The 21490-nt window shown below is 43.2% G+C and overlaps 1 protein-coding gene across 4 annotated transcripts; it reads left to right on the forward strand.

The window, feature by feature from the left end:
• The first annotated feature begins 359 nt into the window (after nt 1–359).
• Nucleotides 360–21007, forward strand: yrk (Yes-related kinase). 4 transcript variants are annotated; one of them, XM_069682002.1, is made up of 14 exons: nt 360–539; nt 9214–9257; nt 10893–11147; nt 12577–12679; nt 13242–13340; nt 13531–13634; nt 13745–13894; nt 14853–15017; nt 15567–15722; nt 16885–17064; nt 18254–18330; nt 18418–18571; nt 18746–18877; nt 19888–21007. In XM_069682002.1, the coding sequence occupies exons 3-14, from the start codon at nt 10916–10918 to the stop codon at nt 20094–20096; spliced, it is 1761 nt and encodes a 586-aa protein (XP_069538103.1). In that variant the 5' UTR covers nt 360–539; nt 9214–9257; nt 10893–10915; the 3' UTR covers nt 20097–21007. The 4 variants fall into 4 exon arrangements, with proteins under 4 accessions (XP_069538103.1, XP_069538100.1, XP_069538102.1 ...); XM_069681999.1 differs by lacking the exon at nt 15567–15722 and having other exon boundaries at nt 361–539; XM_069682001.1 differs by lacking the exon at nt 14853–15017 and having other exon boundaries at nt 362–539.
• The last annotated feature ends 483 nt before the right edge of the window (nt 21008–21490 follow it).

Below are 21490 nucleotides of genomic sequence, written 5' to 3' on the forward strand. Positions count from 1 at the left end.
TGACGCCACAGATCTCTCCATCAAGTCAACTTAGTCATCAAGGGGAAGTGTGAACTGTGAGACGACTAGTTTCTCCTCTCTCTTGATCTACAGCTGGTCCATGTTATTTTACTGATGCTAACTTTGATTAAATTGTTTTTTTAAAACGGTAGAAAGCGACATGTCGTGTCATCACCGAGTAGTGACATGTCTCCTCATGTTCGGCTCGTACACTTCTAACTGAACGCGGATGTCACACATTTCATTCAGTCTTCCTGTAGTTCACACCAGGGGAGGGATTGTGTCACAGTTGCACTTGCAACAGAAACACGGGCTTGTCTGATAATATTACCAACAGGTCCTTTTTCAGCTGTCCACTGCACGCGCGCGTTCCTCTTGGGTGGACACCTCTTTGAGCGCGTGAAGTCCGTTCCTCAAGCCTTCAGGGCGAGGCGCGCGCTCTCTTCTTCTCACTTGCTCTTTGCAGTAGCGCCCCGCGAGTCACCGGACACTCAGCTCTGCTCCAGGATTCCCCGGGATAACTTCGGACTTTGTGTCAGGTATGTCCGCTCAGTTCATTACATAATGTCTGAAGTGTAATTTACTTTAAAGGTAGTTTAAGTTTTTATGTTTGAAGAACTTTTTATGGGAGTTTAACGTCAATTAAAATACATACGGACGTACTGCGTTTCTGAATAAGTGAGTTTAGTCAGAACTTTTTCATTGTTTAATTCGCATTTAGTTGACACCTCTTTAAAATCAACTCTGTCCTATGTAACCAGGTGCTTTTTAGTTGTTTCTGCTTCTTTAATAGTTTTAATAATGTAAAGTGACTTTGAGTGCCATGAAAAGTGCTATATAAATAAAAAGTATTATTATTATTATTTTTTATTATTATTATTATTATTATGTAAAAGGACACTAAAGTAGCCAACCAAACAAACTTAGCTATGTACCAAATTTTCAGCAGCCCACCACCAAAGAGCCATCTCTTCCTTCTCATATTAATACAGTCTGCACTCTGTAGACTGTTTGTGAAATTGGGTAACTTTGGAGTGCGTACTGTAAGATAAAAGGAAGTATATCTGAGAAGTTAATAAAGTGCACTTCCACTCTTAATGCTAGTCGATACCACAGAGGATGATATTTAGAAATCAAACAGCTGACATTGCAACACTGAAAGAGAGGAATTTATAGAGAATGTAGTCAGCGTCTTTAAAAGTAGGGCGTCTTCCTATCATATACTTATTAATTATAGACAAAGAAGAGCAGTTATTGATAAAACAAATAGGTCAGAGGGTCAAACAACACCTTATCATGGCAAAAAAACTGACTGCATCGTCTGGGATCAACTGGATGTCTTCTAGTGTATCAAAATCCCTGTTTCACTGATTTCTAAACTTCATTTAGACTCAAGGATGTTTGTTAAATGTGCTCCAGAGACAGCTTATTCCTTAATTAAAAGTGACAGTGATTTATTTTGAAATCCACATACAGGAAACCAGCTTGAGGAAAAGGCAGGGCTAGATGTTTCCTTTACACGTCCATCTATCTGAGGTGCTTCTGTGATGAAGGTGTTTATTCCTCCATCGCGTGGCGGGCAGAATGGCCGTTGCATTATCACACCTCCACCTTCCTTTTACCTAATCAACATCTTTCATAATAGTTTCATTTCTGATTTGAACGCATGGTGGAGTTTTCGTGGAATTTTGAGGTGAAAAAACGCGATTAGGCTGTCCAAGGCCGGACTTCGTCATCACTTCCTGTTTCTTTACGAGGTCAGTTCCTGTCTTTAGCCTCGGGGTTAGGCAGGCAGGAAGGAAGGGGGCGTGGAGATGTTGTTGAGTTTGGGGGGTTACAAATGGACATCGTCATGCAGCTTTCCCATCAAACAGGGACAGTTAGATGTTTGTCTGCCATGCATGATTTGAGCACCCTTGGACATCCCGCCGTGGAGGGTGCTGAATTTGTCATTTCAAGGACAGGTTTTGGACTGTTGAGCAACTGGAACAACCTGATTAAGACTTCCCCCCCCCACCCCAAACTCTTAAAAAAACAGGAACACTGTTTAACTTCACTCAAATCATGTAAATGTTCACGTACGCCCTCCTCCAAGCCACCTCAGTCCCTCTGTATCTGGAGGATATGGTGACTTCATGTGGAAACAGGACGTCCCGATGACCGAGACACCTTACTTTTCCATTGCCTCTCCCCCTCCCCTTCAGTCGCTCTCCCGCTCCTTTCACACTGTGTTCGTACTACTATGAGTGTGTGTGTGTTGTGCATGTGTAGGTTCGGTGACAGCTTGCTTCCCATTGTCCTATCATTCCTGCTGCACTCACACTCTGCATCCTGTGGGGCTTCCTGCTAACGAGGGAGAGGAGAAGGCAAAGGTAAGAGAAGAGATGGAGGTTGGAGAAAGCTGGTGTAAAAGTACAGAAAGTCAGATTTCAGCAACTTTATATGTGTGTGTGCGAGTGTGTGCGTGTCGCCCTGTGTTCCCTGTGCAATGAGTTTTCCCGCTGGGAGCAGCTTATCTGCAGTCCGCTGTGCAGGAAAGGGTGTGTCATTTGGATTTGGATGTTTGCGGGCTTGACGATGGAGGGTGAGGTTATTGTGATTTTATAAGAGTGCACTGGATGCGTGCTAATGCTTTGTAGGTCAGAATATTTCTACTTCCCAATATTGATATGAAGTAAAGACCTGCACTTAACCTTACTGTTCTGCTGTTCTGCACATGTGGAAAGTATATACAATTTAAACTGACTAAACTACATCTTGAGTATTTTCTATTTTATGCTCCCACATTGAGATATATTGTGCTTCTTTCTACATTCATGTCACAATTAATGGTATAGGTGGCCTTTCAAAGTAAGATTTTACATCTAAACCAATGAACGGTACATGTAATATGATGAATGTTATAGAATAAAGCCGTAATATTAATGCATCAGTTATAACCGTCCTATAATGATACAATACTGAAAGAGGCGGTTTACTTTCACATATTAGCAATTTTAAAGATAGTATCTGTTTCATAAGATGGTTGCGAAACTGACATTAATTATTTATCGTGCCTCTATATGACCTACTAAAGCAAACTAGATCAACAGGAAGGGCCATTTCTATATATTTATTTTTAATATCAGTCACTGTCGGTAACAGACGCGGCCGTTTAAAGTCTGCTGCTTAAAGGGCGTTTGTTTACACTTTCAGCTGCAAAGTTTCACTCTGAGTTGTAACAAGTAACAAGGAGAAAGGATGAGAGTTTTCAATAGAGGATACAAAACCAATGTATGATCAGCAGAGAGAGATGTGCAGCTTCGACACATTGAAGTTTATCACAGTTGCTTTAAGTTAGAGCCCGACCGATACTGGATTTTTGGGGCCGATACTGACATATGATCTGCATATGGCATATGTTGGTAATTGTCATTTTTGTGCTGGTTTATAGTTGTAACCACGAGTGAGGTGAGTGTTACATTTCTTACACAGCTGTATTTGTATGAAGACCTATGGGTCGGGCCCACATGTGGAAAAATTAATATAGCGGCCACTGTTTGTTAACAGATATAATGACAGTACCTTATTGTCCAGGCATCTGTTTACATTTTATATTCTGCAATCATATATTAATATCGCTATATCTGTGATATGCTAATATCGGCTGATAAAATCGGCTGACCGATATATATCGGTCAGGCTCTACTTAAAGTTAAATTTTGAATGCACAACTTGTAATAGAGGCATTAAAGCCCAAACAGTATGGGATTCTTGAGACTGATATAATAAATAGCCAATCACCAATATGGTGACCGATATCATCAATTAGAGATTTAATTGAAATGTGACTCTAAGCAATTAAATGTTAGTATGCAAAGTTAAGTTAAGAAACTTTATGAAACAAAAAAAAATTATTCAATATAGTGATGAATTGTCCACCAGTCGTATAGTACAGACCACCGTCTGATTAGTTTGAATCTCTACTACATGTGCTGCAGACTGTGTGGAGAATATAATCAGTCAGAGAGCGCTCTGCTGCTACGTGATGACACCATTTCTAAATCACCCCTTGCATTGTTTTCCGCAATACATGCTATGTTAAAATAAAGTTGGAAGATAATTCTTATCTTTAATAACTTTGGCCGATAATATCCATCCATTATTTATACCGCTGATCCTGTTCAGGGTAGCAGGGGGGCTGGGGCCTATCCCAGCTGTCAGTGGGCGAGAGGCGGGGTTACACCCTGGACTGATCGCCAGTCAATCACAGGGCTGCCACATGAAGACAGACCAACTTTCACACTTTATAGCAATTTAGAGTCACCATTGAAGCTAACGAGCACGTCTTTGGACTGTGGGAGGAAGTACCCGGAGAGAACCCACGCATGCACAGGGAGAACATGCAGACTCCACACAGAAAGGCGCCCTACGTCCGAACCAAGAAACATCTAGCTGTGAGGCGACAGCGCTAACCACTGCACCAGCAGGCAGCCCCATTGGAACATTGGAAAATTAATATTTTCTTAATTTTGGTGAAACAAAACGACACAAACACAGCGGCTTAATATCTACTAAATATAAAGTATAAGTCTGAGCAGTAAAGGGCCTCTTGTTACTGACAGACTCATCAGAAACCACACTTCTCCAAACCAGAGGAAGCGGCTTCTGTTTCACAGTTTAATTCTAATTACAGAATTTCTTCTGTGTTTAACAGCGGCTATAAAAAAATCTGATGTGAAACTGTCAGTAAAGTGAAGTTTCGACACAGCAAACAGAATTAATGCACGTGTTTTTCGGGAATGAATATGATTAAAAAGTAGTTGTTTTGGGCTGAACTGTGGCTGGAGGCGAGCTGTAATGTTCGTTGCATCATGTAGAAACAATGACTGTTTTTTTTGTTACACCATATGCAGGTTTTGCAACTGGCAGCTGAAGGTAAAACTGTGTCAGTTTGAACTCATTATGTTGAAAACGTACATAATACAAAGTGTGGATCCTTTCACAGCTGAATTCTTGGTTTCAAGAAGCAATGAGGAACTCAAACTGTTCTTAAATTACTGTGGCATGCTCTTGTTACACATACACACACTTTCAAGGCAGCAAGGTGCAATCAAACATACCACCCACTGCGACGATGCACCCACAGACCTACACACTTTACTCCAGTACCTTACTCGTCTGTGACTGGTTGAAAGACACACAGAAAAAAGGAAGAAATGAACGCATCTATGTTCTTTTTCTGCGTGCACTGTTGCATGTTCTAACTCTACGTGCATGCTTGACTGGTGAAGCCTTGGTCCTGTTTATCTGCTGCGTGACTTTCTGTTTTCATCCTAGAGCTTCCTTTTTGTATAAACACCTCGGATTAACTGAATTATCAGGTGGCCTTTCTGAATGATCCCAGCTTGTGTGCAGAGAGGAAGAGAGCGAGAAAAATTTGGACAAACAGGAACCCCAGCGGAGAACAATGACTGTCCGGCAAACAGTCCTCTGTGTGTGCGTGTTTGTGTGAGAATATACACACACACACATTGTTATCTTCCTCAAACTGTCTGTGGCAGAAACAGAAGAGATGAGAGACAGGGCAGAGGAGAGATAAAGATGAAAGGGAGGAGGCTTCTTCTTCTTCTTCTTCTACTTCCCCTTTTTGAGCTGGAGGGAATATGAAAGGTTATTGTTGGAGGGGTGTGGGCACAGAGCAGAGAATAACAGTAACAGAGAGGAAGGTGTGTGTGTGTGTGTGTTTGCGGCCCTGCAGCTGCTTTGTGTGTGTGTGTGTGTGTGTGTGTGTGTACGGACTGTGTCCTGAGTTTCCAGGAAAAGGGGGGAGCCATCAGAGGGGTGGACAGGAAACTCAAACAGGGCTAACTTCCTTTAGCTCTCCTGATGGCCGGCCTGATAGTGTGTGTGTGTGTTTGCGTGTGTGCATGATTGAGCGCACGTTAAATTTCTGCATATTTTGTCTCCTCTGGATGTAGCCTGTAATATCTTTTGTTTGTTTAAAGCCTGAGAGGAATTTCTGGGAGTTTGTGCTGTGATGGGACGAACCTGACACTGATCACTGGGAGCTCTGGTGGGTTTTTTTTATAATGAAAGTGAGTCACCTTCGTTGGGTTTTGTTGTCGCTCCCTACCATAACCTGTACTGTTCTTCCTGTGTGTGACTTCCCTCACATTCCTCCGTAGGTGGGACGTGCGGCAGGAGAGTTTAGACGACTTGAAGGTTGCCACTTTGAATCCCAGGGCCTCTTTACACTCAGTTGCCAGTTTGTTCTTCTATAGTGTTATGCAACGGCCCTGCACTAAATCCTTCAGGCATAATAGTAAAAGCTTCATCGGAGTCATCAGGTGGGCACCCTCCTTCCCTGGTGTTTCAATGATAGGTGCCACCCTCTGCTTTTACCCCTCTATCCCTGATGCCAAAGGTGTTATTTCGGGGCAGGAGGTGTCTTTCCTCTTAACCCAGAGCCACCGACTTGCCTGTTCGGCTGCACTGGAGATGGCTTACCGTTGGGCTTGGCCTTGGATTCCCATGTCCTTAAACAACCTTGTAGTTGACTTACCCACGAAGCCTCTGCAGCCGACTTCGACTGGGCAGGCCTTAGCTTTCCAGTCGCTTTGTTCAGCGTGAGCTGCCAGCTTGCGTTCATAGGCCTACTCAACAGCATCCTCCCAGGGCACAGTAAGCTCAATGATGTAAACGGTTTGATGTGAGGAGGACGAAAGCACGAGATCCAGTCTGAGGTTAGTAGTGGCGATGTCAGATGGAAAGCAGGGCCTTTGATTCAGATCCACCAATAACCTCCAGCCTCGTGCCCCTCCCAGCTGGCCAGATTCTGCTGTATAGACCGTGGGTTGCTTCGCTCCCTCGCGGACAAACTCTCTTGCAGATGTGGGATGAAATAATGGAGGAGGTAGGGCATTGATGGATACCCGACTGGTCTCCAGAGCAGCTGCTAGGCAATTCAACAGCTGCTTGTACCGCCAGGTGTAACGGCCTCGTGTCAGGCTCGTCTTGCAGCCAACCAGAATGTGTTTCAGATTTGCTGGAGATGGACAGACGGGGCACGTAGGGTAGGTTCCTTGGAGATGGCAGGATGTCATAGGTGGCTTCCATGCCCCACATCTCCCTCCAAGAGAAGAGTATATCATTGACTTTAAACTAAATATTAGACCCCAAATTTAATATGAAGTTTAAAGTAGAGCTGCATTAGAAGATTAGTGTGATAACTGACATTTAAACAAATGTTTACATTTAGTTTAAAAAATCGATTTTTTGTATTTCAATCAAATTAGCAACCAACCTATTGTTTTAGCTGAAGTTGAATCTGAACATTTTAGCATTCATGTCTTGCGCACTTACATTATCCCATTTCAACAATGTTTGAACCCATAAAAATCTGATATTGTATTCAAGGGAATGTCACGTTTTATTTGGTCACCTGTCTTCTGGAGAAACAGAGAAAACTTTGTTAGGCCTCACAGAGTGGGAATGGAAGCTAGCTAACTGTTAGCTAACTCTGCTTGTGGCTACTTCATTTGAATGATTTTGATCGAAAGACCTCTGGTGGCAGAAAACTGTGCATTTAGATAGTTAGCCAGTTCGTGTCCACAAAGGCTTAACAACAACCACCAGGAATGAAACAACTGCCCATCCCTCCATTGCCAAACGGCTTATACTACAAAGGCCGTTAAATGGAAGCAGTCGGGCTAACGTTAGCTTGTTCTCAATGCGGCTGCTGTTCAGCGTTTCATAGCTGTGTGGCTGAAAATATCTCTGTGAAGTGCCCAGGCAGTGTTACTGTCTCGGACTTTCTCCTGATAGTTCTGCGTGCCTGTGCTCTCACGGCTAAATGTTCACAGCATCAGTGTGTTACTGCTTGGTTGGCACACCAGCAACAAGTGCTGGTGGTTTTGCCACTGGTTTGATGTGCATCTGTTTCTATAGTGTTGCTGATGTAATACGTTTGCGGTTGTTGTCATTTCTTGTTTTTACCGGAGTGTCTGAGATGTATATCTGGCTCCTTAAGTTGCTGTGGTTAATAGCCTGCACACTCATGATAGCCTCCTCTGCAGGGAGGGCTTTGGAGGCAGGACTGAGCGCCGCAGAGAGAGGGGGACCTGGATGTTGTAATCTTCCATGTTTTGAAGCAAAGACCACTCTCTTCTCCATCTTACCTACTGCAGCTTTAAAGGTGCTGGGAGCTGGCTTTTGTTGCAGTTGACAGCAGCCCAGATAGCTGTTTCCCCTGCCTTCAAGTGTTGGTGCTAAGCTAGGCTAATTGGCTTTAGCTTAACATTTTTATAATTATTTTTTGGGCCGGTTTTTGCCTTAAGGACAGCTGAAGAGAGGCAGGAAATGTTGGGAGAAGAGAGTGGGGGATGACATACAGCAAGGTACCAAGGACAGGAGTCCCTGTGGCCGCTGCATCGAGGACTGTTACCTCTACACATGGTGCGCCTTTAGCTCTACTGAGCTAAGCCAGCGCCCCGCTTTGGCTTCATATTTACTGTACAGACAAAAGAGTGTTATCACTTTTCTCAGAGAGCAAATAGAAGTATATCCCAAAATGTTAGACTTTTGTTTAAGCTTGATACAACTTCCTGATGTTGATGACTACGTGCAGGCGTCTGTTCACACCATTAAAATGTTTTACAGTGCTCTCTGTGTGTTATTTCCTCTCGATACTGGCTCAAGCTTTCACTTTGTCAACGTGCGTTCTGTTCAAACAAAGCAGCTCACTCAAAACTGGAAGTCAGGATTGCGTTTACATGTTCACTTTGTGAAACACATTTCACGTTGTCAGTGGCTGTCACTGTGTATCTGTTGGGCCTGTTTAATGATGACATTTACAGGTAGCTTTCACCACTAACCCAACTGACACGCACATGCACACACACACACACACACGCACGCACACACACATACACACACACACAGCTGTTGACCGGAGCAGACTGGGTACTCTCTCGAAACTGCAAAGCAGAAAGGGAAGTGGCTAACCTCACATCTCTCTTTGTCTTTCCCTGTCTCGAGCGGTCTGTGTTTTCTAACTTCTCTGTCTCCTCGCGTCTCCCCTCACGCGTCTCTTTATTCACGCTTTACTGCTCCTCAGCCTTTCTCTCACACTCTCTATCACCTCCTCCGTCTCCAGTTCCCTGCCACTCATCCTCTCTCGCCCCGCTCTCTCATTCCTCCCCTTGTCACTCACCTCTTCCCTCTTTTTTTCAGTGGCGATGGTGATTGACAGATGATCTGACAGAGGAAGACATCAGGTGAGAAAAAAGTTAGCTTCTTCCCGCCTTAACTTCAACCCCCCCACCACCCCCCTGCCTCTCCCTCCTCCCTCCTCCCCTTCCTCCTCCTCCTCCTCTTCTTGTCAAGGGAAGTGAAGTTTTTTTTATTTAAAGTTAGTAACTTCTCTCTTCACAGTTCATTTTTTTTCACCGGGGTGACCTCATGTATGTTGTCGATGTGTTTCTTTCAGTTTCTGCAAGCTTATGTTTCAAGTGTCAGACTGCTTAGACAGTAATTAGGGGACATTTATTACTATAGTGTCTATATTAGGGCTCTTTGAGAGAGGTTAAACTGTTGTCATTAAGAAGTGGGTAATTGCTTTAGCCAAATTAAGAAGACACAGATTTTGTGATTTGTGATTTTACACGTAAAAGTTAGCAGAAATGACCCTGATGATGTTGTTGTGATGTCATCAGGGTTATCCCTTTTATGACTTAAAGAAGACATTTCAACAAACTTGACATGCGGACTTTAAAAGGCGATTTTGTAGATTTTCAACCTCGGTCCTATCATGCTATCATGGGGAGCTGATGCCAGTATGGTAGAAAAAGAAATAGCTCTGTGCCTTTGGAGGACGATATCCGCTTCTCCAATGGGCCCTGGAAAACCTCCACCAGACTGCGTAAAACGGGTGATCTGGCAGAGGCCAGGGAGCTCGCTAAACTACACTTCCTCAATCTAGGACGCCCGCCTCCGATGTCACGTCTCGTTCAAAATCGTCAGGTTTGAAATGTAGACTGCAGACCTGAAGACTTTTTAGACGATCCACCGGTATATTCTTGTTGTATTTCGGATTCTGTACCGCTCTGAGCCGTTGCCTGCAGTTAAAAACGGTAGTATTTTACTCCAGCGTCTCTCGCTGGGCTGTTCCTTTCAGAAGGCGGGGTGCAATGCACGCTGGGTGTTGTAGGAATGTAGAATGGGCAAAACAACGAGCTGTTTGTACAACTTTCTCCACAGCTATGGTGCTAGGTTAAAATATTATTGCTTCAATCGATTACAGAGAACACCAACTTTGACTAAGAGTGGCTTTTTCCAGGGGTGAACTGCTCCTTTAAAATAAATTGCAATTAATTAGGACTTTATAACACGTTAACTAACACAATATATTATAATAATAATTAATCTAATATTATAATAACCAGCAATTTTACACACAAAGCTCAGTTTACTTGGAATGAACAGTATTGCTTAGCTTGAAAAACCGTTGATGAACGTCTTCTGTGACGGGAGGAGCTTGATGATGTCATAGTGGTGTCATCAGAGTTATCAACGCTAGGTCTTGGGACTTAAGAATTATTAAATGTTTGGTGTGGAGTTAGAAAGATGTGGCTGTTTGTCAGGCAGTAATAAGGAAAGATGTTGTCGAGTTGCATTGTGGGAAATGTAGGATCTGGCCTTCCTGCGGTGTGGCTCAACTTTTTGACAATATACCTCATTTATTTCTTTAAACTAACCTTTGTTGTCATGCCTGTGAACTAACACATTCATAGCATACATTCTGACACTGTACAGCTAATATAACATCCTGTAGAAAAAAAGAGAAGTAAAATAGACAGTGACACATTGAAAAAAAAGGGGAAATGTCTCTTTAACTCTGCCTGCTTTCACAGACGTCGTCTCCGCGCTGGTTATTATGGGGTGTGTCTGTTGCAAGCAGAAAAAGTCCGCCAAAGAAGCTGCAACATCCTTAGCAGCAGACATCGCCGATCTGTCTCCTAGCAACATAGATGGGTCGTCCACGGGCTTGACTCAGGGCCGTTACTGCCCCGACCCCACTCAGACCATCCCCGACTTCAACAAGGGCTTCTCATCGAGTGCCATCTTCCACAACAGCAACACACACCAGCGGCCCGGAGGCATAATAAGTAGGACTCTGCGTGTGTGTGTGTGTGTGTGTGTGTGTGTGTGTGTGTGTGTGAAATGGTGTGATATTATTACTTGTTATTTATAATTAGAAAATCAATAAACCTCTATCCAACTACAGTTTGCCATAAACTAAGAATAGAGCAAAGTAAACCCACATTTGAAGTGATGGTGTCTGTTGAAGCTCTTTCTCAGGCCTGGACCTGCCCTCAAAGCTTCTCTCTTGTCAAGGTGAGAGATTGGAGACAAAATCTTTCACTGGAATAAATACACAAAAATCCATTACTATGCAAGGTGGTAACATATTTGTATTAAGGAAATATCAGCAGGATTACACACGAGAGCTTTGAGGAACTCTTATTTTGAAAGGGACAGAATTGGACCCTGATAATCCAAACCAGGATACTCACCCATGAAATATACATATATTATCTTTTTTAAAAGGTCTGATCTTTTCATATTTTAAGTGCATCTTTGATGTACTTCTATGATTATGTTTGAAGGATCCAATAGAAGCCTATACCTAACCTTGCGTTCTTGCATTTCGACAGATTAGGCTCCAAACAAACAAACACATTAGCATCTTTGTCAAACAGATTGAATTGAAAATGCTTCCCCTTAGCATAAATATCTGTGTTATCCCCTTTATATTTTAATTTCTTATATCAGCTGATGCCATTTGCCAGATTCCAGAAGTGAAATGCTTCAGAAATCATATGTGGACAATATCATATTAAGCATCTGTGTCCTTTAAAGGTTCTAGATATCTGACAAAAAGACAAACGTATATACCATTAGCATACAATTTTTTCGGGTGTTTAGAGCTTGTTTTGTGCAAAAAAGCTTTTAAAATTCAGTTGAGGGTAATATGATGTTTCAGCTGTCTCATAGCTGTCTAGACAAGTCTAATGGGTGATCTTTTAATATGAGCATAAGATTCTTTTTCACCTGTATTTGAGAGAGAGGACAGCGCACAGTGTCAGAAACAGGGGAAGAGAGAGTGGGGATGACAAGTGACAGAGGGCCGAGGGTGGGAGTCGAACCCATCGAGGACTGTGGCTTTTGTGGATGGGACGTGCGACTACACCTTTGAGCTAAACCGACGCCCCATAAGATTCTTTATAGCACAAGATTGTCTCTTTGTTTCCTTATTGAGATGCAGTAAAGGGCCTTATACATGCCCTTACGCTGGGATTATGTCTGTTAGTATGAATGAGAGGAATACATACTGCAGTAGCTTTACATTACACACATTACATTACACATGAGTATTTGAGTAATGACAGACTTGTAAAAATGTCAGCCTTTCTTTTACATCTTTTCTAACGGTAAAAATAACCCTACGTGATGGTAACAGGAAACATATAACACATCTATTATCTTTTGATGTGTGCGTGTATTTATGTTACCTCTGTGTGAACACATATGCAGGTGGCGGAGTGACCCTCTTTATAGCTCTGTATGACTACGACGCTCGCACTGAAGATGACCTCACCTTTCAGAAAGGAGAGAAATTCCAGATCATCAACAACACGTATGTACAAATGGACTTGAACGCACCTTTCTGAAAATGATTCCAGTTATATTAAGGGGGAGATATAAATGTTAACGACATGTGATCAGAGTTAAATGTGTTAAATGAGATGAGTTAAGACTCTCAAAGGATAATTTATTTTGTTTGCATACTTTGAATGCCATAGGCTGCAATTAAATGCCTCCCATTAACACTGTGAACCCCCGCTGATGATTTTTAACAACTAATTTTCTCGAACAATGAGTTTTTCCATTTTTAAAATCTATAATCAGTTTAAACGATGAGTTTTAAATTTTGCTTTCCTGCCTCCTGAGGTGTTCGGAGCTACTTTACTCCTGCCAGGTGCACACTTTTGATTTGGATCTTGTTTGTCATCATGACAACTTTTATTTCTGGCATACTTTAATGCAGATAAAGGGCATTTTGCACTTGAATATTAATAAGCACAATATTTTTTTATATTTTAAACAAAGTAGGAGGAATAAAGAAGTAGTTTTGAATAGTTTAAATTACAAATATCAGAGTACTGGACTGTGAACACATCTCTGTGTGTTTTTTGCAGAGAGGGTGACTGGTGGGAGGCTCGCTCTTTGGACACAGGCAACTCAGGTTACATCCCCTCCAATTACGTAGCTCCTGTCGACTCCATACAGGCTGAAGAGTGAGTACAAGCACACACACACACACACACACAGGATAACACACAGCGGTGAAGCTATCTACGTTACAATATAAGCACCCCAGGCTAACTATAAAAGATTTCCTCAATAACTGACACGAAGTTTGAGGGTTGAGGTCAAATGATGGGGGATGTTGCTGTGGTGACCTCTGTGTTGTCGTCATGGCGACAGGTGGTATTTTGGGAAGATGGGGAGGAAGGATGCGGAGAGACAGCTGCTGGGCCAGGGCAACCAGAGGGGAACTTTCCTCATACGAGAGAGCGAGACCACCAAGGGTGAGAAGGAAACGCACGCAACACCTCTTATAGAGCGTATTGCTCTAAATATTTGAAAGCTTTTTGTTTTCCTCCCCTTTCTGTTCATCCTCCTCAAATTCTCTGTTCAGGTGCTTACTCTCTGTCTATCCGCGACTGGGACGACAACAAGGGCGACCACGTCAAGCATTATAAGATCCGCAAACTAGACAACGGTGGCTACTACATCACCACAAGATCTCAGTTTGACACTGTGCAGCAGCTGGTGGAGCACTACACAGGTAACACACACTCAGACACAATCACGTGGACTCTGACTCGTCCTCTTTTTTTCTGTGTGACCTTTCTCTGTTCGGCCTTCAAGCGCCTGCTTGCTTTGACTTGCTCTGTAAAGCTGCAAGAGATAATGTAATCATGTCTCTACTCTATTCATGTTATGACTCTTTATAATAAGTACTTTTACTGTACATAAGTGCAATTTTGAGGTACTTTGGGTATTTCCATTTGATACTACTGTCTTTTTTGTTAAATTTCAGGAATAGATTTGTACATTCATATTTTACTTTAAAAAAAGTATATGATCAGCTTATAAAATATGATGCATTGCTATTAAACTATCCAACTACCCAGCTTCAACTTTAAAATAAGGCTCACATATCAATGCACCAAAATGAAACCTCTGAGAGCGGCCTTTCTTCTTCATAAATATTTTCACTTTTGATATTCTGCGTACATTTTTATTGTACACATACCTTTACTTGAGTGAGGCTTAACACTGACTGTGTGAAAGTGTGAAACTTTTGAAGCCTGATTTAGAGTCGTTATAAAAAGTTGGGTTCACACCCTTCACTTCCTCTGCTCTCTGCCGGTGTGACTCTGCCCCCTAGTGGCCTGTGTTGAAATAACACACACCCTGCAGTTTGTGACTTTGCATGACACAATAAGTAAAAGCGGCCTCATTGACTTCTCTTTGCTTGTGTTTCTGTTTTCCCTGTGTTGTATTTTTATGTGTCTGTAGATGAAGCTGCTGCTCATTGTGTATTTTTGTCTGTTTCTCTGAATTTCCTTTGTGCTTTTGTTTTGCAGTTTTTGGTTAACTTGTCAGTTGCACAGGCGCATAAGCAACCTTGTCTTGTTCTTTCTTTATCTCTGCGTTTGCTACTTCTGCTCTGTTTTCCCTCTCTCTCTCTTGTTTCCCTTTTTCTTCGCCTGTCTGTTCGTCTCTCCTCTCTCTCTTAGAGAGAGCGGCGGGACTGTGCTGCCGTTTGATTGGCAGCTGTAAGCGGGGCATGCCTAAGCTGGCTGACTTATCAGTGAAGACCAAGGATATGTGGGAGATTCCCCGCGAATCCCTGCAGCTGATTAAGAAACTTGGCAACGGGCAGTTTGGAGAAGTCTGGATGGGTAGGAACGGTGGGACTGTGTTAGAGGGTGGGGAGGTGACATCTGGAGCACACCTGGATGAAATGAAGTATTAAAAGATGAGCAGGTGCTTTTAAGTTTCTGTGTACAAGAACGTCAGTGAATGCTTTCGGTGTAAAGACGCACAAACATCACACAAACACACAGTAAAGCCCTGTTTATCTTCCTGAGTCTGCCTACCTGCAAGAAATACACCTAAAGGATTTTTACACACACACACAAACACACACACAGCTGATAGATGGACCAGTTGTAAATGCTGTGTGTGGAATAGAAACAAATCCTTAATAAATCCCTGTATGTGATAACAATTACACAGAGGCAGCAGCTTATGAATAAAAATGCGTCTTTATTTTACCTCCAGGTGTGCCGAGTTTTGCACCTCCTCCCCTGTTGTTGCATGTGCATGTTTCATCATCTCACCTCACCTCTTTTTCATCCCCCTCACCCATCTTTTCACCATCTATTACACCCTTTTCTCCCATTCTTCATCACCCATTTCCTCCGCTATGACTCACCCCCCACCAATAGGCAGCAATGACGGGCTGTGTTATTACCTGACCAAGGCCTGTATCAACAACACCCCGCTCACCATGGGCCTCGGGCGGGACGCCTGGGAGGTGTCCAGGGAGACGCTGTCCATGCAAACCAAGCTGGGACAGGGCTGCTTCGGGGACGTATGGATGGGTGAGGATGACGCCCTCTGGTGCCCTCTACGGGCTCGGAGGGAGAACTGTGTGTCCAGTTTCGTCCTGCGCAGTGTTTGTTACCGTCCTGTAGCAAAGACATTTGTTATACCTGTATTTCTGGCTGTGGCTGAACATTTATGTCAGTGTGTTAAAGAGGGGGTATTATGCTGTGTCACATTATAAGACATATATATAATGTTACAATGTTGGATGTCCAGACTAAACGTGGGTGAAGTTTCAAATCTGTAGGTTAAAGTATGTTGAAGTAATCCCCGGGCTTCTCAGCTCAGTCTGCAGGCTGCTGTGAACGCTTGCTTTCAGACAGACTCCCCCAGACGCTTAACTTTGTGATGTCACAAAGTGGAGGCATCTGCCGGAGACACAGCAGAACTTCCTACCCCTGGCACAGTTCAAGGACATGCCCACCCAGCAACTCAGTCTGCCTTTCATTCCACCGCTCTGCTCATCATGTTGGCCAATCAGAAGAAAGCGGGTTTGTAGGGGCGGGGTTTCTTAAAGGGACAGAGCTGACTGAGTTGTTTCAGGCAGAGGCTGTATGAGGGCCTGCACAGAGCACCAGTGTGAGAAACTGTAAATTATGCTAAGCTACTCCACAGGTATCACAGAGTAAAATATGAAGCTTGAAATTAGCATAATACCCCCCCTTTAAAGTTTGATGTTTTCCCGACGCCATTCAGTATATGACCAAATAATGTTTACAAGAGAAAATAAGAGTGGGTTTCTTCCACCAAAATATAGATTCTTGGTCTTATTTTCTTTGACAGTTTCAGTTTCAAGAAATGGCTCCTGAGACGAGCCCGTCAAGCTTTGTGTGTGTCCGTGTAATTCAGGTGCTGCAGGGGTTAACGTAAGACCTGTAAACCTCCCCCTCCCTCCCTCCCTCCGAACATCACCCATCTCACGTCATGCATGCTCTCAAAAATAACATATGCATGCACCAGAAGTTTGACCCCACATGTGTTACCGCCTACATATTGTGTGCCTCCTTTCTTTGATATATATGTGTGTGGGTGTTCGTGTTCGGTACGTACATGCATGTATATATAGCATTTAACTTGTCAGTGTGTAAGAGAATATGTCTCTGTGTGCGTCCATGCTCTTTGCGTGTGTGCATTCACACCCTCTTGTCTGTATGCCAGGCATGTGGAACGGTACCACCAAGGTAGCGGTGAAGACTCTGAAGCCGGGCACCATGTCCCCCGAGGCCTTCCTGGAGGAGGCTCAGATCATGAAGAGACTCCGCCATGACAAGCTGGTGCAGCTTTACGCCGTCGTGTCTGAGGAGCCGATCTACATCATCACAGAGTTCATGAGCCAAGGTATCAGGCTGAGTACACTGTCATGGATGTGAGGTACCGCAGATACAGTATGAATCAGAGGATTAAAATAAAAATAGAATTTTCCCATTTTTAATTTGCATCTGGATTATATTTAAATACAAACTAATAATAAATTCAGAGTTTTGACCCACAGTAAACATTTTTACTCGGCTCCTGTCCAAACTTTCAGTCATTCTTTGAAACTACAAACTTTCACGATATCCCTCTCAGGACCAAACACACAAACAAACAATCAAACTCCACAACTTCAACATTCAAGACATTTACCCGACATTTAAATTTGGCAGCAGGATGGTGCAGTGATCAGGGAGACTTCTCATAATTTGGTAGAGCAGAGTTCAGGCCCTCTCGCCTCCCTGTTGGGCAAAACTCTGACTTCCTTCCAAATCTGGGGATTCTTTTCCTTCCACTGAGCGTGACCTTTGACCTGCCTGTGGAGGTGGCCCGAGGGCAGGTGAAACACTCCCTCAATATCCACTACAATCTAAACAGAAGGAGAATAAAGTTGGCATCAAGATGTATATTTAAAAAAAATTAAAATGTATCCATCTTTATTTGAAGATATAATAAGTAGGATTTTTCCTGCATTTAGTCAACAACACATTCAAACTGGGCCCCTCCTCCTGGGCTCTTCGTCACCAGAAGCTTACTCTCTCGTGCGAGAACACGCCCACCCCGCCAAGCTAACACCGACAGCATCATGGTTACCATTGCGCTAGCATGCTAACCGCCGGTTAGCTTATCTTACCCGGTTTGAGGCGCCTACCTGTCCAACAGAAAGAAGGCCAACTCTGCGTCGCTCTTTCGCCGTGTTCGCCGGTCTGAATGGGGCCCAGTTGCTAATTTGAACCACTCCCACACTCATTTGTACGCTGTGATTGGCTCAGGGAACCACAACAGCGCCCCTCCTGAACGTACCGTGCAAAGCAACAGAATAGATGCAAAGGGAAGGGTCTCACAAGGGTCTGCACACACACTCACCAACACACACGTATAGAGGCCCATAAGTGATGATTTATATTATATTACATTTGTAAAAGTCTGTATTTTAATTTCCAAGAAAATTCTTCTTATTATACCTTTAAGATGCGAATGATGCACAGCAGATGTGAGTTAACTACAGGAAGCATGAAGGGCCAATCATGATGCATCCATCTTGACTTTTCAGGGAGTTTGTTGGACTTCCTAAAAGACGGTGAGGGTCAGAACCTGAAGCTGCCTCAGCTGGTGGACATGGCTGCACAGGTGAGTCAAACACAAGCACACAGACACACAATGACACACTTTCACTTTCTACCTGACCTCTTGTGTTTTGCCTCTTTGTGTTCACAGATCGCATCAGGAATGGCGTACATCGAGAGGATGAACTACATCCATCGAGACCTGCGAGCGGCTAACATCCTCGTTGGAGACAATCTGGTGTGCAAGATCGCTGACTTTGGCCTGGCTCGGCTCATCGAGGACAACGAGTACACAGCCAGACAAGGTAACAGCATGTTATATTAAGAAAGTGTGCCTGTGTATGTGAGCGCGGAGGAGAGGCACGCTTGCACAATGCGATGATTAAGAGCGTCTGCCTCTGCCTCCATGCCTATATTTTTATCCATAACCTCTCCTAATTATATGATTATGCGTCTTCACCGTGTTGCCTTGGTTTCAGGGGCGAAGTTCCCCATCAAGTGGACGGCTCCAGAAGCGGCGCTGTACGGACGCTTTACCATCAAGTCTGACGTCTGGAGCTTTGGCATCCTGCTAACTGAGCTCATCACTAAGGGACGGGTGCCATACCCAGGTACTTACTGCTGATACCTTTAGATATTTCTCAGGTAATCGTTGTCAAAACCTGGACAAGACCAAATGTTGGCTGTTGAATATAATAACAGAAGTTTAACTTTAGGGTCTTGCTGCCTGGATGAAAAGTATATGTGTAGGAAGAAGAGCTGTTCTTAAGCAACTGCTGCCATTCTGTGCAAATTGTAATTCAGGTCATGCTGTTCCCTGAATGTATCCTTTCTTTACAACATGCATTTTAAATGTAGGACTGTTGTCATGTAATTATAAAACCCTACAAGGAAATTAAATGACTTTAACAGTAGTTTCGTGTCTCAGCCAGCAGCACCCGTATACGACAAAAGGAACAGAGGATAAAACAAGACAGACTCACAATGAATGAGATAATAAATAAAACGAACAATAAAGGAGCAAAAATCACATGAAGTCAGGATAATGCAAGAATGACTAGATAACAGCAATGAATATAACGTAACAAATAATAAAAAACACTCGCATGTACAGGATGTACAGTACAGCTTTAAAGACATAATCTCAAACTTTTTCGTGTATATAAATGTCTGTTAAGACACCATCTATCGCCGAATGAGGTAACACAATGGTGATTGAGCCTGTGGCCCACTGATGAAAGCCTTTGCATTTGCAGTATTACAGACTGGGTGTCTGTGGCGAATTCCGTGGGAAAAAAATCACAAGCGGTGCCCAGATAGTGACGCGTTTTCCATCAGCCAGCAGTGGTTGGTCTGCCAGAGAGGGTAGGCGGAGCTTAGCGGCTGCTTTTCCGCTCTCTGCAAGTGCTGCGAGTAAACAGTAATCTACTATGGCTGAACAAACAAAGAAAAGATCGATGACTACAGATACAACACTTTAGATTAGCACTTTAAAAGACTTTTAATGCATACTAGCCAGATCCTGTTTGACCCTTTCTCTTTTCCCCTTTTCTCCATATCCAATATTGGTGTTTTTTATTGTGTTTTTAATCCTTTCCCCCACCCTCCTCCCTCCCTCTAGGCATGAACAACCGTGAAGTTCTGGAGCAGGTGGAGAGGGGCTACAGGATGCCCTGCGCCCCAGGGTGCCCCGCCTCGCTCCATGAACTGATGGTGCAGTGCTGGAGGCGGGAGGCCGACGAGAGGCACACCTTTGAGTACCTGCAGTCCTTCCTGGAGGATTACTTCACCGCCACAGAGCCGCAGTATCAGCCCGGAGAAAACCTGTGACCACACAAACACACACATGTGGGACAGAAAGCACACACACACACACACACACATACACACACACACACACACACACAAGCGAACATTACACACATATTAAAATACATATCATTGCCTTGTTTAATCTTTACAACAGTTTCCTCCTTTTGGTCATCATCCACTGCAGCCCGTTCAGGACACATCACTCAACCATGTTGCAGAGTCGGAGCTCTGCTCGTCAGGCCTTGCAGTAATGTTGCTTTCCTCTGTAACCATGACAACAAGGAACTGAAAGAAGATGTAGATGGTGGTGTTGAGGTGGGGGAAGTGGGATTGGTACATGATGTGTTCAGCTGCCATATATGTTCAGATCCTTTGATTTCTGTGTCCGAGGGGAGCGATTAGATACGCAGGGTGTTCACCTGAGATAAAAATGTCGGTTAAGAAATGATAAAAGGTGCAACAAGTTTCAGGCAACAAACTACAGAACTGTCTTTGAAAAAAATGTCACAATAAACCTGGTGAACCTGCGTGGTAACCGAGCAGAATATCCTCACAGACACATGCATCACCTGAGAGGGGGAACTGATTCAAACAAAGCACCAACATGTGCCTTAAAGAGGTCAAATAAAGGGCTGTTTTAGATTTAAAGTAACATTTAATACTGTGTCTCAGAGATGGTTAGCAGTGCCTTTTGTTTGACAATTTTGTATGAACTGTCTCTTTTGTTTTTAATTTAACTCAGACATATCTGTGCATCACAAAGACTTCTATATCTAGTTAGCATGTAAACAGTTTTCATCCGTTGGGAGGGGAGAAAATGTTGCACACAAAGGAAAAGATCAGTGTCTTTGAAAGGAGAGTGTTTTAAATATATGTGTAACCTTTACGTTGAGATTCCCCTGTCATATAATTGTAATAAAGATATCTTTTCTGGGTATAGACATGTCTCTTTTTTTATGTGTCACTGGGCATCTACGGTTTGTTTGGTGCTTCATAGGTAATATCCAAGGCAGGTGTCGCATGCAAAATAATCAAATATACAGGCAAGGATGAGAATTTCTTTTGGTCTGACTTTAAAATCTAATTCATTTTCCTGAAGTTAACTCTTAAGACTCAGACAGATTTCTGTATTTTACAGCAAAATTATTTTACAGACAAATTAGCTGATTAAAAAACAATTCGGTAAAGCTATGAGAGGAACACTGGCTTAAATAAATCTAAAATGAAATTGCCTTAGAGCAGGCCTGCAGTATTGCCAAGTAAACTGAGCTTTAGGTTTTATTATAAAATATCATACGCTATTTTTTTGTGTTATTGGCATTCCTAGCACTAGCAACTATTGTCACACCTCTAAAATTCCTTCCTTTCTTGTCTGTCTCTCTCTTTCATCCTCACTCACGATCGAGCTCTCA

Source organism: Semicossyphus pulcher, unplaced genomic scaffold (assembly GCF_022749685.1).
Source record: "Semicossyphus pulcher isolate SPU_LCO1_2020_fin unplaced genomic scaffold, fSemPul1.0.p SCAF_5, whole genome shotgun sequence".
NCBI lineage: Eukaryota > Metazoa > Chordata > Actinopteri > Labriformes > Labridae > Semicossyphus > Semicossyphus pulcher.

What these genes read in the sequence shown, in the direction of transcription:
- yrk (XM_069682002.1), top strand. Translation starts at nt 10,916, where the DNA reads ATGGGGTGTGTCTGTTGCAAGCAGAAAAAGTCCGCCAAAGAAGCTGCA. An exon ending in GCGGCCCGGAGGCATAATAA is followed by an intron (nt 11,148 to 12,576) that starts GTAGGACTCTGC and finishes ACACATATGCAG; the next exon opens with GTGGCGGAGTGACCCTCTTT. An exon ending in CGAGTACACAGCCAGACAAG is followed by an intron (nt 18,572 to 18,745) that starts GTAACAGCATGT and finishes CCTTGGTTTCAG; the next exon opens with GGGCGAAGTTCCCCATCAAG.